This window comes from Peromyscus eremicus, chromosome 3 (genome assembly GCF_949786415.1).
Source record: "Peromyscus eremicus chromosome 3, PerEre_H2_v1, whole genome shotgun sequence".
In the NCBI taxonomy this organism is placed as follows: domain Eukaryota; kingdom Metazoa; phylum Chordata; class Mammalia; order Rodentia; family Cricetidae; genus Peromyscus; species Peromyscus eremicus.
Genome location: NC_081418.1, coordinates 142,110,453 through 142,126,612, shown reverse-complemented (window position 1 = coordinate 142,126,612; position 16,160 = coordinate 142,110,453). Strand labels below are relative to the sequence as shown.

General features: G+C 45.2%; 1 protein-coding gene across 1 annotated transcript in view; it reads right to left on the bottom strand.

Moving 5' to 3' along the window:
* Etv6 (ETS variant transcription factor 6) overlaps nucleotides 1-16,160 on the bottom strand; it is a 201,330-nt gene that overhangs the window by 27,870 nt on the left and 157,300 nt on the right. Inside the window, exon 4 of the mRNA XM_059258696.1 lies at nucleotides 9,339-9,473. Within this exon, the coding sequence (XP_059114679.1) occupies nucleotides 9,339-9,473 (135 nt within the window). The remainder of the gene's footprint in view (nucleotides 1-9,338; nucleotides 9,474-16,160) is intronic.

The window sequence follows — 16,160 nt, the reverse complement described above, 5'->3', positions numbered from 1 at the left end:
TTCTGGAACAGGACAACCGAAAGCACTGTGTGCAGCAGCTGTCTAGTGTGTGGTGTTCATTGTGGCAGCCTAGCAAAATGCTATACCTCCCTGTCTCCTATTCCTTTTCTTTAAGGCTCAACTTCCGCTTGTCAGGAGACCATCTACTGACCTTTAGCCTGGCCATCTCAACTGAATTCCCTTTTAGGGCCTAAAAAGTAGATTGGTTAGAGTGTATAATTAAATAAACAACAAACCCTGCAATTTTATAAGCATTTGATAAAATGGGCTGAAGGAAAGGAATGGTTCATTCCTCTTCCTTGCCTCAGGCAGGCAAACGCTACCCACAAGTGGATTATTTCCTCCAGCGGGCCGGCCCAGGGCACCTACACATCTGCAGACACAGCCCGTGACAGAGCAGAGACCTCTCGGTTTCAACACAGCAGCCAAAAGAAGTGATTTCAGAAATTAGGGTGCAGGAGTGGGCTGACAGCTGGAGAGATGGTTCAGAGGTTAAGAGCACTTGCTACTTTTGTAGAGGACCAGTGTTCAGTTCCCAGCACCCACATGGTGGTTCACAACCATCTATAACTCCAGTTCTGAGGGAATCTCTACAGGTATTGGGTACATGCATATGCATACATGCAAACACAACACATATACACATAAAATAAAAATAAATCTTCAAAAAAATCAAGGGGGGCTTGGATGTAGTTTAGTCAGTAGAGTGCATGCCCAACATGTACATAGCTCTGGACTTGATCCCCAACATTACATAAACTAGGTATGGAGATACATACCTATATTTAAGGCAATTCTTGGCTACATGGTAAGTTTGAGGTCAGCGTGGGCTACATGAGACCCTATCTTAAGAAAAAAAAAATAAAAAGAATCTATGGATAGAATTTGAAATGAGCCAAGTAGACCTGTGGGGGTAAGCCTATGCCTCTGACGACCAACAGAGACTGATGTCAGAGCAGCACAAAGACAGAGAAGAGGCTTGGAGTGGGAGGCAGCCCATCAGTAGCCCTTCAGGAGAAAACTTCCTTCTTTAGAGATGACAATCCACTGACCCCAGTTCCTGATCTCGAAGGGACTGGCTAGTCTTTCTCTGAGTTTCTTGGAGACTTCCTGCCTATCTCTAGGGTTACTCACACATATAGGAATCTCCCTCCCAAGACACTCTTGGCTGAAGAGACTTGAGCTAAAAGCAGTCTCCAAACCACAGCAGACAGAGGAAGAAGACTGAGGGCTGGTGGGAGATGCCAGAGACCATCTGTACTGTCCAGTGCCTTCCTCTGCTGTGGCAAACACATGCTGAGGAGGGGATGGAGGTCAGAAAGAACAAGGACACGTTGACCCTCGCCCTGAAACAGGAAGGAAGGGCCTTTGCTTCCATTTCCTCCTCTTTTAGGTGGGAACAGGAAGTGGAGAGCTGGGCCTGCTCTTAGTCCCCTGGGACCTCTCATGACCTGCTGCCAGTTCTTAGAATCACAGCATGGAGAGGGGTGAGAAGGTTAATCTTGTGCTTAACTGTGAGAGGAGACAGCCAGAAGACTCACAGAAGGGTTCTAGATGGGAGGGTGTAGCAAGCCCCATGTTCCAGGAGGCAACACAAGTGACCACAGCCGGACAGGCCGTGCTGTACAAACAATGAAGACTGATGCTGTCCCCACAGCAATTCTGATGGAGATGGTGCCCAGTTAGCCCAGAAGGTGCTGCAGGGAAGGGGCTAGGTCTTTACTACGCATGGGATGCATGAATCTGACACCCAAACCAAGCACATAGAGTCCCTTCCTAAAGATGATGCTTAAGAAACCTGGAACTGAGAGCGAAGAAAACAAAACCCAAAAGGACCATTTCCACTGATGTGGAGGTACCCAACCCCATTCAAGTGTGCTTAAACTTGGGCCAGATGCCTCAGTAATTAAATGCACTGGCTGCTCTTCCAAAGGACCTGGGTTCAATTCCAAGCACCCACATGGCAGCTCACAATTGTCTGTAAACTCCAGTTCCAGGGGATCTGACACCTTCACACCAACACACATAAAATAAAGTTAAATAAATCATTAAAAAAAAAAATTTACCAGAAAATTCTTGGGAGGCAGAGGCAGGCAATCTCTGTGAGTTTGAGGCCAGCCTGGTCTACAAATCGAGTTCCAGGACAGCCAGGGCTGGTACACAGAGAAACCCTATGTTGTAGAATATTATTTTAAGGTGTGTTACTTTTGTTTATGTTGCATTTGTTTAACTCCGTAAAGCTGTGTTACTGTGTTTGTCTGAAACACCTAATGGTCTAATAAAGTGCTGAATGGCTAATAGCAAGGCAGGAGGAAAGGATAGGCAGGCAGAGAGAATGTACAGAAGGAGAAATCTGGGAGGAGAGAGAAAAAGAGATGGAGGAGTGAAGGAAGAAGGAGCCACAGAAGGAGGAGGACTCCGGGGCCAGTCACCCAGCGACACAGCAAGCCACAGAGTAAAAGGACAAAGAAAGATATACAAAAATAGAAAAGGAAAAGCCCAGAGGCAAAAGATAGACGTTAAGAAAAGCTGGCAAGAAACTAAGCCAAGCTAAGGCTGGGCATTCATAAATAAGAACAAGCCTCTGTGTGTGATTTATTGGGGAGCTGGGTGGCGGGCCCCCCAAAAAAGAGAAAACAAAAATGAAAACAAACAACAACAACCCTATCTTGAAACAACCCCCAACCAAAAAAAAAAAAAGGAATTTATAAGAAATGGATGATGAAAAATTCAACTAAGTAATGGGAAGATCCACCAAATAAAGGCAATGAACGGCATTTACTGGGTGCCTGCTGACAGGGGCTTTTCCAAGGGCAAGTCTCACTCTAATAAATTTACTTCTGACATCGTACGAGGCAGGCACTGCTGTTTTCTTTCTTTGACATGTGGAGGAAGTAACTCGTCCTGAGACACAGAGCAGGCAAACCGGAGAGATAGAATGTCCTTGAACCTAGGTGGCCTGACACATGTCCACAATGCTCTCTGGCTCCTTCATGTATCACATAGTAAAAATATATAACAAAGATGTCATATCCTAGCTGGGGGCCTCTCTGACGCTTCATTTATCAACACCCTTCCAGTAAGAGTAGAAAATCGGGGTGAGTTTTTTTTACAATTGTTAAGGCCATGGCCTCGGCAGACAAAAGCTTCCCTTCTGTGGTGCCGCTGCAGCTACTGTAAGGAAGGACTGGCTTTCAAGGGAGCTGCGCAGAGGTGCTGGCTTCCAAGATCAATGCCCCGTGTCTGATTCAGAGCCTGTCCATCACACAGGCTGGGAGGTTTGACTCATGCCGAGTTTACTCATCCTGAGAAAACCAACCATCCAGAAGGTTTATTCCATCCAATTTTGAGTACGTTTTCTAAAATCATGAACTAGGGTTGGGATGTAGCTCAGCTGGCAGAGCCCTTGCCCAGCAGGCATGAGGCCCTGGGCTCCATCCTCCAGTACCACACAAAACCTCCCACAGCAGTGTCCTATCATTCCAGCACTGGGGAGGAAGAGGCAGGAAAACCACAAGTTCAATGTCATACTTGACTACATAGTGGGTCTAGAGGCCAGCCTAGGGTACATAGACCCTGAGTCAGAAAAGCAAAAAGCATAAACTAAAAGACCTATTTGGGGGCCTTTGTAATTCTCTTTGATCATTTTTGTTGTTTACATTTTGTAGTGCAAGCAAAGGGTTACCGGATCCACTGTATCCTAGATGGGTTCAGAAATTGCCTTAGTATCTTAATCTCTATGAAACTGGCTCATTTTTCAACCATTCCCCTACTTTTCCCCTTCATGAACACTGAAAACTCAAAAAAACATGAGAACGTTCTGGTCTGTTGTGAACCTCACCTGGATTTAAATCTTAGCTTTGTGTGGCAGGAGAGAAGGCCCAGTGGGTAAAATACACTTGCCATAGAAGTGTGAGGACCAGAGTTCAGACCTGTAGCACCCACAGAAATGCTGGGTGAGTGTGGTAGAACACCTGTAATCCCAGCAAATGGGAGTCAGAGATAGGGAATCCTTTCTGTGCAGGGATCCCTGAAGCAAGCTAGTGGAATTGGTGAGCTCTGGGTTCAAGTGAGAGATTCTGCCTCATATCTAAGCTAGAGTGATTAAAGAAGAGAGCAGATATCAACCACTGGCCTCCTCCCCCCCCCCCCACACTCACACACTCTCACACACACACACTCTCACACACTCACACACACACACTCACACACACACTCACACGTATCTACCCAAACGTGATTGTGCATACACATATGCATGTATAAAACACACACACACACACACACACATACCTGCATGTGCATACACACATGCATGCATCCATGCACACAAACACATGCATCCATGGATACAAATCTCCATTTTGCCACTTGGTCTGGGAGCATATTACTTAGCTGCTCTTGGTCTCTATTTCCTCATCTACAAATTTAGGATAATATCACTTGTTTTTAGGATGTCTGTGAAGAGTAGATGATTTGAACATTTAAGTGCTTAGGAGGGCTGACATATAGCAGGACTCAATAAAAATTGTCCTGAGCCTCATCTTTAATTATCTCACTGAAGTTGTGTATGATTCCAAAGCAGGCCATGGACACCTGGGTTTGGTACTGATGGGAGGAGTAATATTCCCCTCAAGAAAGAGACCACACAAATGAAACTTCAGTGGGCCAAATTAGAATGCACGCCACCCTCTTGTCCCTCCAAAAAGAGATGATTGTCCTCTAAGTTCTGGGTTGTTCTCATGTGCTAGCTGCTAGGGAAAATGAGACAGTGTTTTGATGTGTGGAAATTCTCAGCAGGACTTGAGAATCCTATATGCACCTTGCAACAAAAAGCTGCCATGAGAGCATCCTTCCCTCAATACTTCACTCACCAGAAACCATTAGCTGTGTGTGTGTGTGTGTGTGTGCACACACGCGCGCACGCGTGTGTGAGCGCAGATGCGCGAGCTCGAGTGTGTTGAGTGGGGGGTTGTGCTCAAATGGTGTGATTAAAAACTACCCCTACCTCTCACTATCTCAGGAAAGAGTGAAACTTTAGAGTTTAAATGATAAGGGGGCGGGGAGATGGAGAAAGAACATTAGAGAAACCGATCTTTTTCCTTCTCCCTACAGACTGTGTCGACCAACAGTTCTACAGGGGTCACTCGGCAGAGCTAACCCCACTTGGATTTCAGCTCAGACTGGCAGCTTATTTTAATGTGACTTAAGGAGCTTTTAGGGGACCAGTGTCAATTGCATGTACACGTTGGGGACAGAGCCTTTCTTTGGAAAGAGTAGCAATCTGTTACTTTTAGTTCCATGGGATATTAGAGCGGCTGATTTTGGAAACTACAGCCTTAAAATGTCACAATTGAATGTAACAAGATAGATTTATTTTATGGTCATCTGCTGGTCCAAATCGTCTAAAGATGCTTTCTGCCTGCTGGTTCTGTGCAAGCGGCAGCAGCATCGATTACGCTGTCTCCCTTCTATACCACCGCCTACCTACCATTGAATTCATGTGCTACAGGTACAGTGAGCCATACCAGTCAGCAAAGGAATCTCTGAAACTGCACTTCTCACTTCAAGTGAATGAGGCTACTGTCTGATGCCGAGACGGGCCATGCTGACAGACCTTCTGGATGAGGTGATACAACTGAGACCATGGTTTTCTGTTCCTGGGCAGCACCAAGTGGGACTCTGTCCTGGCTTCCTGTGTCTTAACCGCCTAAGACCCTGAGGGTGAAGGCTGTGTCTTGCTTATCTCCATACTGCCTGGCTACGTTAGGATTTGAAAGCGTGAGGGACCTCTAAGCACCATGTCATCTAACCTCCTTTCTCACAACAGGGGAAACGGAGGGTCTGAGAAAGGAGAAACTTGACCTGTTTTGTTCTGGCAGGACTGGGGATTAAAGCCTCCTTTCTTGACTTCCAGGTCCTGTTCTTTAAAAATACACACACACACACACACACACACACACACACACACACACACACACACACATCTGGAGTGGTTCTGGTTTATGCCTATTGCCTTGGCTTACTCATTAGTGAGTGCTGACCCTAAGTATCCCAATAACGAAAGAGACACTGTATAGTTAACCTAGTAATATTTCACCTTCTTCTTCCATAACGAATAAACAAGGAGTGGAAACTGTTCTAGATGACTGCTCTGCACAAGTCCTGACAGGATTTCAGAAGGTGTGTTGTGGAGACTGTTTGCCTCTGTGTGGCCACCACCCTGTCCAGAGCAGGAGGGGAAGCCCTAAGCCAATTCCAGGCTCCTCACAGCTGGCGCTGCCATACAGTAGAGCTACAGGGGAAGGTGAGGCTTCAGTGTAAAGGACTCCCAGGGGACACTTGTGGGGAAGCCATCGATAGATCAAATGAGACGCGTTTGTTTGTGCTGCGATATCAATTCCCATTGTGAGATGATCGTATCTGAAGTGGCTAAGCAGGTGGCTGGGGTGAAGGGAGGTCACAGGGTGAAGGCAGCCTTGTGCCTGTGTCTCTCTGCACACTCTGTATCAGGATGCTTAGCCGCAGGGGGGGCTCTCGCTGAAGCAGATACTGAGGGAACACCTCGCCTCTTTCTGGCCTGCCATTCATAGACACACACTGAGCACCTCTAACCCAAGATCTGAGCTCTGAAGCGCTCTAAGGTCTGAAACCTCAAAGTCCACATGATGTCACATGTGTCAAATCCCACACCTGACCGTGGGTGGCTGGTCACATTCAAAACATAGGCATGTTGGTAATTTGTAGAAAATTAAAACTTTAAAAATCCCATAAAAATCATCTTTAAACCATGCGTATAAGGTATATACCAAACAAATGAATTTCATGGATAGCCTTGGGTCCCATCCTGAGATATCATATATTTATGTAAATATTATAAAACCTGAAATGCAAACCACTTCTGATTCCAACACATTTTGGTAAGTAATACTCAGCTTTTACCTACAAACACACACTCAAGCCAAATCAGTAGCAAATGTAAGTAGTCTTGGGCCAACATAATTCTGTGTATCCTTAACTGTGTTTAAAATTTGGTGTGTGTAATTTCATCTTACAGAAATTTTTCTTTTGGGCAGATCTCTCCATATTTTAGCATATATTGATGTATCCTCATCTGCCATTAGCTGATCTAGTACCTTCACAAATAGCACTGTTTTAATTCTTGAGACACTGTGTGCTGAACTTGGTTTGTTTTTTTCCTTTTCTTTTTTTGAGAAGGAATGAAAGAGGCTGGAGGTGGGGAGGGCAAGCCACTATTCTGAAAGTATGAAATAGGAGGTAGCTTCTTCCTGTCACACCTGTGTCTCACATGGCTCCTTCCGTTGACACTACCTGGTACAGATGGTGTCGCTTGTCCATCTAAGACTGGCAGGGTGTCCGAACAGACAATGGGGGAGGGAAGAGCCCCTCAGATCTTGCTTCCTGACCAATAGCATCAAGGAATGGTCTCTGTGGATGCTCTTGGTACTTTTAAGAGCTGGTTCTGAAGTGTATCTACATGATCTGCAGGGTTATGAAGCCCTTAACCTTGGCCTCATTAGCTCTGTTCTCTTAGTGGTTGAGTTCACCACCAAATCACAGTGCATGCATGCACAGCTCATCAGGGTGCATGATGGGACACACCTCCACTTACTTGGTTTGAGGGTAAGTTTGAGAGTCAGCCAGCTTTCTCTAGGAAAGATTAGTCCCTGCACAGAACAATAACAATAACAACAACAACAACAACACACACACACACACACACACACACACACACACACACACACACATCTACTTCTGAGCAAGTAGGAAGGAACCACGTGCCTTCAACCACATTTGAGAAGAAAATGGGGACAGAAATTCCAAATGAAAAATAAATAATTTTAAATAGCAAGAAAAAGAAGGAGGGGGACCCCATCCCATACGCTGTGTGTCTGAAGAGCCAGGCTGATAACACAATGCCCGTCTTACTGTCAAGCTTCAGTGAGCCCACCTCCTCTTCTCTGGAGTGGCTCCTGGTTATTATGCAAACCGGAAATGAGAAAGGCCAGAAGAGCAGAGGAACATCAAACCCGAATTGAGGGGAAGGGACAGGTGCTAAATTTAGCCTGGGTTACTGGAGGAGAGGAGAGGATGGAAGCGGGAGCATGCCAGAAATGCTGGCATTATTCTCCATCTCATATGCTGGAGAGGACCTGCTGAGAGACAAGCCCCCCTCCCCCACCTGGAGTCAGGCTCTTTTTTGTAAAGTGCTAATTAAGAGAATACCAACTGCAAGTTTTTAACTGTCTGACTGCAAAAGAAAAGTAGCAGTCCTGTGTTTGGGAATGATTCACTAGTCAACAAAATTCCCTAAGGAATAGTGACTTTTAAAGAAAAGTCCCTACTGTGGTGTTAACATATCTGCATACTGGCTGCCTGCTGGACTGGGAGGGAGGGATGGCTTGATGGCCCTGGGAGATGTGATTCTGCTCAAACGCTAACACACATCCCACTGTTCAGTGGCATTGTGCACAAAGTCACATTTTATAGCCCTACACCCAACACCTGCTTGACCAGGACCCTACACTTTATGGTCTTGAGCTGTTTACTGATGCTTTTCTGGCTATGTGGGTCTCACAAAGAACAGCAACTATGACAGGAGTCTCCACATTGAGCTCACTCCAGCAAACAGTCTTTGATGCATGATGGAGAAAGCCCTACCCAACACCAACTTCCCTCAGCCTTTATGAACACCTTCCTCAAACATCTTCAATGAACAACTTGCTGTTACTTCTCTCCATAGCCACAGAATCTCAATTCTCCACACTTTGGTTCCAGGCTAACCTCCGTAGATTAGTTCTATAGTGGAAAATGTTTATCATTGCTGAAGCAGGGTGAGAGATGGCTTACACAGCTTTTTTTTTTATTCTATATGGATTTTATTCTATATGGATTATATATATTTGAAAATGTTTATGATGAATGGGTTCGTCAATCAAGTCATCTTACTGCTCTCTTATTCCAAGGCCTTGCCCTACCTAACTGGAATGTTCTTGCTGTTTATCAGAACCATCAAGGACTCCTCCAGACTCCTCCTTTTATAAAGGTGAACTTGCTTGCTGTACCCAGGTGTCATCTCTCCTCATGCTACACCCCTGTGTATATTATTGTAATCAGTGTTTACATTAGCGAGAGCTAATGGGATTATGCCTTACTCATCCAGGCAACTCCCCCAGTGCATGCACACTGTAGGCACTCAATCCATGCTTCCTGAATGAAGAATGAATTTACAGCAGCAAGAAGAGCTTATCAGTTAACTATTCAACCCCTTAGTGTGTCTAAACTGCAGGCAAGCAAAGAGAAGTGTCTTCCAGTACCTTCTTCATGGTTCTGATGCAGTAGGACCTCTGGCTTCGTGTGGATAGAGTTCCCAGGGTGGAAGAATGGCGAGAAGAGAATTCGAGGTTTCCTCTGCTTCAGAATATGCTGAAGGAGTTCATAGAGCACATCGCCTGGAGGGAAAATGGAACAAGAAACACAGAGATGGGATGCTTTAGTTAATAGCTACTGAAGGAGCTGCGGAGCTGTGACAGCCACAGAGCAAGGAAATAATTAACAGAACAGATTGTTGACCCATGACAGGGATGAGGCACAACATATCAGGGTTGTGTGGTTTTTAAAGATTATTATTATACGATTTAGTTTGTTTGATTTATGTGTATGTGTCTGCGCCATGTACATGTGGGTCCTGAAGAGGCCAGCAGAGGGTGCTGTCAAGTAACCGATGCTGCATGGTACACTTACAGTTTGCTAAGTGGAAAGATGTTGGGGAAAAATGTTCTCATAACTAAACTACTACTAATAATAATAAAGATGATAAGAGAAAATTTGAGGTGGTGGATATGGACATTACATTTATTATGGTGATGATCTCATGGATATATAGTTATCTTCAAACTGATCAAATTATATACTTTATATAGCTCTTGTAGGTTTGTCAGATCTCTACAAAGTTGTTTCTAAATGCTAAAAACAAGAGCAGGTCATTGTGGTGCACATGTTTGATCCCAGGACTTGGGAGGTAGAGGCAGGAGCTGCAGGTGGTCCAGGCCATCCTGAGGACAGCCTGGGCTACCCTGTCTCAAACAACAACAACAACAACAACAACAAGTAAACGTAAAAAAGAAGAGTAATATACTAAAAAAAGTTTTCAGACTGGAGAGATGGATCAATGGTTAAGAGTACTTGTTGTTCTTGTAGAGAGAGGACCCGGGTTCTGTTCCCAGCATCCACATGGTGGCTCACAACCATCTGTAACTCCAGTTCCAGGAGATCTGGCATCCTCTTTTGACTTCTGTGGCCACTATGCACACATGTACTGCACACACATACACTCAGGCAAAACACTCAATACACCGAAGACAAAATGTGTGTATGCGTATGTGTGTATATGTGGGTGGGTCAGAGGGCAACTTTGTGAAGTCGGGTTTTCCTTCTACTTTACGTGTGTCCCTGGAATGAAACTCAAGCAAGCTGTCAGGCTTGTGTGACACATCCTTCCACCCAATGAGCCATCTTCCTTGCCCACTCCCCTCTAAACAATATATTGTGTAATGTCAAACATACCCAGTCTAAATAAAAACATCTAAACAACAGATGGGGTAACACTCTTGACCCCCCAGAGGGGGACTCATGGATCAGTTTGGTACAAGCAAAGGGTCCACAACTACATTAGATTTTGAAGATGCCCCCACGGTACTGACGTTTTAGGCTACTGAAATGATACTGTACTGAACTGCTGTTTGATGATGAGAGCCCATTAGAGGATGATCCCAGAGCCAGGGGAAATTTAAACTGTCTCAACGTCTTCCTAATTTTGTGAAAATATCCTTTTAACATCTCTCTCTGCTTGCACTTCAGAATTATTCAAAGAAAATGACATCCTTCGGTAGCTACATTTTAAATGTGCAAAACGGCTCACAGATTCTTGATAGAAATTTCTCCTAGCAGCTACATGTTGTGGTAGGAGGCTGAGCCAGCCTGGGCTACACAGCAGGATCCGATCTCATATAACAACAACAAAAACTTCTCGTAGGGGGAAGAATACATCTCTCTCACTCAGCGCCCAGGCTGGGGTTGGGGGTGTTAAGAAACAAGTTTCGTTTGGTGTTGGTCAGAAGTGGCCACTCTTTATAAAGAACTGGGACAATATGGGGTCACCTCTTCTTCAAAAATACATCTAGGCATCACTCCAAGGTCATACAAGCTCCACAAAATTATCTTGGACAAGTCAGTGCTTGGAGAGAATGGTGGGTGCTGTACACTTGGTATTTGAAGTGTCTACTGAGTAGGTCATTAGTTAAAAAAAAAAAAATCCTATCACGAACTGGTTCCACCCCTCTCTGGCTTTGATCCAAGTTCACAATGCAGGGGGGTGCTTCGGAACTCTGTAAGGATGGGTGATTAATTTTTAAAAACATCACAGGCCTCACTGTCCTCCCTACACCCTACCTTATACAGAGACATGCAGTCAACAATTGTACCAAACAATGGGCCTTTGTCTCTGATCTTAGCCATTTTTAAAGACACTTTAATTAACAACTTAATTTAACTGTGCATTTTGGGCTGTAGATATTGCTATTTTTTCTTCCAAACTGAGCATGAACTGCAAAAATACTCCACGAGTGCAAACTATCTACTACCACCCCCTGTACCAAATCAAGTTCTGTAGGTGGCTACTCTTCCCCAAGTATCCACCCCCCATGCACCAAGGAACTTCCCTAGCTCCATGCTACTTATTCTATCCCCCATCTTTGAATTTTGGTTATTGGTGGTGCAGCTAACTGCTGCCATTTACAATTAGGATTAAATGAAGACTAAGACACCAGTCTGGAGGGGATTTTTTTAAGATAGGACAGGCAGGCGTATACAAAGGAGCTCTGACCACACTTTTGGAAATGCTGTGGGAAAGGAGAACCTGTACTGGGTACCAGGTTTCAGAGCTGGGAAGGATTTCAGTGCTCCAATCCAGGAGCCATTGCTATGGCTTTGACGAGAAGGGAATGCAGAACCCAAAATATAGTCCTATTTTAACGATTCACATTTTAATCTCATACAAAAATAAGTCCCTAATCAACACTTTTTTCTTTCCGTTTAGTGTAATGTCTTCCTAACCCTTCCTAATTTATATGGCCATACTGGGTTTGAGCTTGTGGATTTGATCAATGTTTTATTTTGGCATTATGCAGAATAGAAAACGCAAACATTAAAGAAATGTGTTCTTGATGATTACTATTAAAAAAAAAGTCTGCAATTAGTGTATCCATTTTGGAAGGGGAGGCCAGGAAATATAAATTTAGTGTCTGTGAAGGGTGTTCAGTGCTATTCCCTCAGCGAGGGGCACAGTCTGCAGCCTTAGCCAGCCTGGGTACCAGGTCACCTTGAGCGAGTCCCTGGGTGTCTCTGCAAAATGCACACTGTCGCACCTGCCTCCCTTGCTCATCATAAAGGTTCAATGACAGTAATGTAGAGAAGGACCTGGAACAGAGCTGGTATGCCCACACCTCCTCAAGTTGGTGAGGGGACCTAAAACAAGGGCCAGGAGTAGGAGGCCACTTTTCTGAGTTCTTACTTCTTAAAACAACAACAACAACAACAAAACCCACCTTATTTACTGTTATTGCGTGTGTATGTTCATGTGTTGAACATCACAGTGCAGGTGTGGAGGTCAGAGGGCAACCTTGTAGAGTAGGTCTGTCCTTCTACCTCCACTTGGGTTCTAGGGGTCAAACTCAGGTCACCAGGCTTGCATGGGAAACACACTTATCCGATGAACCATCCTACTGGTCCCTGGAATTACGTTTCTCTACAGCAGAACAGCTAGCTGATGCCTTGGGATCTGAACCTCCTTAAACATGTCCTTTCATTGCCTCAGGCCTGGGTTTCCTCATCTAGACTCCAGTAACCCTGTAGGGTCCTGAGGATCCTTCGAGGTGATCCCCATAAAGAGACGAGCAGAGGCTGAACAGTAAGAGTTCCTCGGCACTGGCTACTGCGGGCACCAGCTCCACTATCAATCACACTGCCATCCTGATTACTGAGATCATCCAAGTGGGCAAGGACAGTCAGGTCTCACATGCAGACCTGAGGAGGAAGGTCTGAGTTCTATATTCCCCTTTGAGAAAAGGGCAAAGAAGGTGAACCAAGGCCTCTCTCTCCCAGCTCCTCATCCTGCCACACTGGGCTGACATGCGCTCTGCCTTCATGATGTTTTAGCTTCTCATCCAACAGCTGGTAGGGAGGGGGCTGTGCAGAGGGAGGCTTTCCCACAGAAGGAAGCAGAGGGAGGGGATGCACCAAGCAGTCTCTACCAGCTGCGTACCTGAAGAGCAATAAGATGACCATGCAAATGTTCATGGGGATGGCTTATACTTACGGAAGCCTGAGTCCTAGCTCTGTCAGGAAAACTTAACTTTATGACCCCAGTATGTGGGTACAGCTGGAGCAGACATGGCTCCTCAGCAACCAGGAGCTTGCTCAGAGAAGTGGCTGGCTCAGCGCTATGGAGGAGGCAGTGCATTCGACATGCACTGTGTGTGTAACACTCAGTAACACAATGTATCTGCAACAACTTGGAATATTAGGTCTTAAAGACTCTGGAAATGTCTTAGATTGGCTCAAACTTCTGCTCTCTAGGAGTCCCCTCGCTCTCCTTCCCCTGCCAAGAAGTGGCCTTGGCGGAGTAAGTCTATGATGGGCAGCTAGCCCTGGCATAAGAAAACCAATTTTTGATGGTTCTAGTTGGTAAAAAGTTCTGTTGCGTTGGAATCTGGCTTTCTTGAGATTCCTATATCTCATCTTGGCTTCTAGAGTGTTCAAAACATGTCTTGCCTACAACTTCCTAAATAAATGAAGATGGCCCTGCACCTGCCTCCATGCCCACTGCCCTTTGGCTTCTTTAATACCCACCTGTTCTGTGGATATATTCTTCAGATCCTTAACTGTGCAGATAAACTCACTTATTTTTTCTTAACTATTTATTGTGTGTGTGTGCAGAAATACACAACAAAGCACACGTGGTATTCAGAGGACAACTTGTGGGAGTCAGTTCTCTCCTTCTACCATGTGTGTCTAGGATCAAACCCAGATCACCAAACTTGGAGCCATCATGCCGGACCAGGACACCATATTTAAAAGGTGAAATTGGTGACTCTTCCTTCAAGAGTCTGCACACACGTGAGCATGTTTTGCTTTTTGTGATTCTTCTTTGAGAAGCCCACATGGTGTCTTACTTTCTTCCAAACATCTCTCTTAACCCCTGTGAGTAAGCTTGTATTAAAGTACCTTCAACATTGCTTCATAAAAACAAAGCTAACCTAAAAGCTGGAATACAGAAGGTATTTGGAATAAGTTGTGTATTTGTCCACTGAAAGCAAAGCTTGAGCCACAGAGCTGTGTGCCTAACTTAGCAAATCTCCACATTCTCAGCAATGGAATAACTGGTCCTAACTAGTGCCTGTGGAGTACTAGGCATTGGAACCCAGACCTCTAGATGCAGAGCCAACAGCTGGTTTGTCTGCTTATCTGTATGCACATGAATACTGCTGTGGATATCGCTCTGCATAAATAAACACTGATTGGCCGGTAGCCTGACAGGAAGTATAGGCGGGACTAACAGAGAGGAGAATTGAGGGAACAGGAAGGCAGAGCAGGAGACTGCCTGGAGCCACCACCAGGACAAGGAAGACGTAAAGTACCGGTAAGCCACGAGCCACGTGGCAAAGTAAAGATTAATAAAAATGGATATAAGAGTAAGAGCTAGACAATGATAGGCCTGAGCTAATGGCCAAGCATTTAAATAATGTAAGAGTCTGTGTGTTTATTTTATAAGTGGGCTCTGGGACTGGCGGGACATGGTGGGACCAGGAGAGATACACATGCCCACAGAGGCGGATTTACCATGATGTTGGGAGCTTCACTGACACCTTCCCTAGAAGGAGAGCTGGAAACTGAAAATATTTGTACTCTCCAGCTTTATGTCCTAACACTGATACATTATCCTGGGTCATACATACACACTGAAACACAAACAGCTTCAACATGTGTATTTTGACATGCATTCTGAAAGCCAGGCAACCTATTCTGAAATCTTAAATTCTACTTTTTTTTCCCTCTTGGTGTGTGTGTGAGGGAGGGTGGAGGGGAGCGGTGCTGGGGTGCATGCACCTGACTGTGTAAGAAGCCAGAAGGGACTTTGGTGTCTCCCTCCATCATCTCTGCCTTGCTGTCTTGGCCAGGGTCTCTCAGTGAACTGGAAATCCACCATTTTGACTAGGTCAGGTGGCCGGCGAATTCTTAGGACATGCCTGCCACTCTCTCAGGGCTGGACTCTCAGACGTACACAACCATACCCAACTTTTTATGTGAGTGCTGAGGATTTGAATTCAGACTCTCGTGCTTACACAACATCCACTGAGCTAGCTCTTCAGCTCCACATGTTACTCTGACTGAAATTTCTTTCAGAAGCTGGGCCTGGTAATCCTGACTACTCAGAAGGCTGAGGTGGAGGACTGCAAATTCAAGATCTGCCTGGTTAACTCCGTAGGACCCTGTCAAAAAAGGAAGCAAGCGGGATGGGGGTGGGGATGGACAGGGTGTATGGAAGTGGGACAAAGGTAAATCAGGTTGGAGTTTAGCATGTGAGGCTCTAGGTTCAATCCTTAGTGGGGGGTGGGGTGGCTGTTTAAAACAAACAGAAGACAAAGTAGAAAACACAAGGCAAGTTGCCTGTTAGTCTTGTCAGTGTTTGAAGACCAAGAGCTCAGAGATGCTACTAGAAGGGAGGCGGCTGCTGAAAATTATTTTACTTTTAGGGAACAGAATTTGGGCTCTAGGGAGGTCAATCCAAGTCTGAAGCCTGGTTCCTGTCGTCAGCTACCTGTCCTCAGGCAAATTATTTCCTCTCTCTGATTCTTAGTTTACGGTTTAGCTAAACTTGCCTGTGCTTTTGTGCAAGATGAGAATAACTCCACAGACCTGGCAAGATAAAGGAGACAGGTACGAAACATTGGCCTCACAGAATACACATTCACTAGACGGCATCTCTTGCGGGCGTGGCTTTCATGAACTGACATGTCATAGTCTCTCAGCTTCAATACTTCTGCATTAAAGCACATACATAAGTTTCATTATGTTACTTT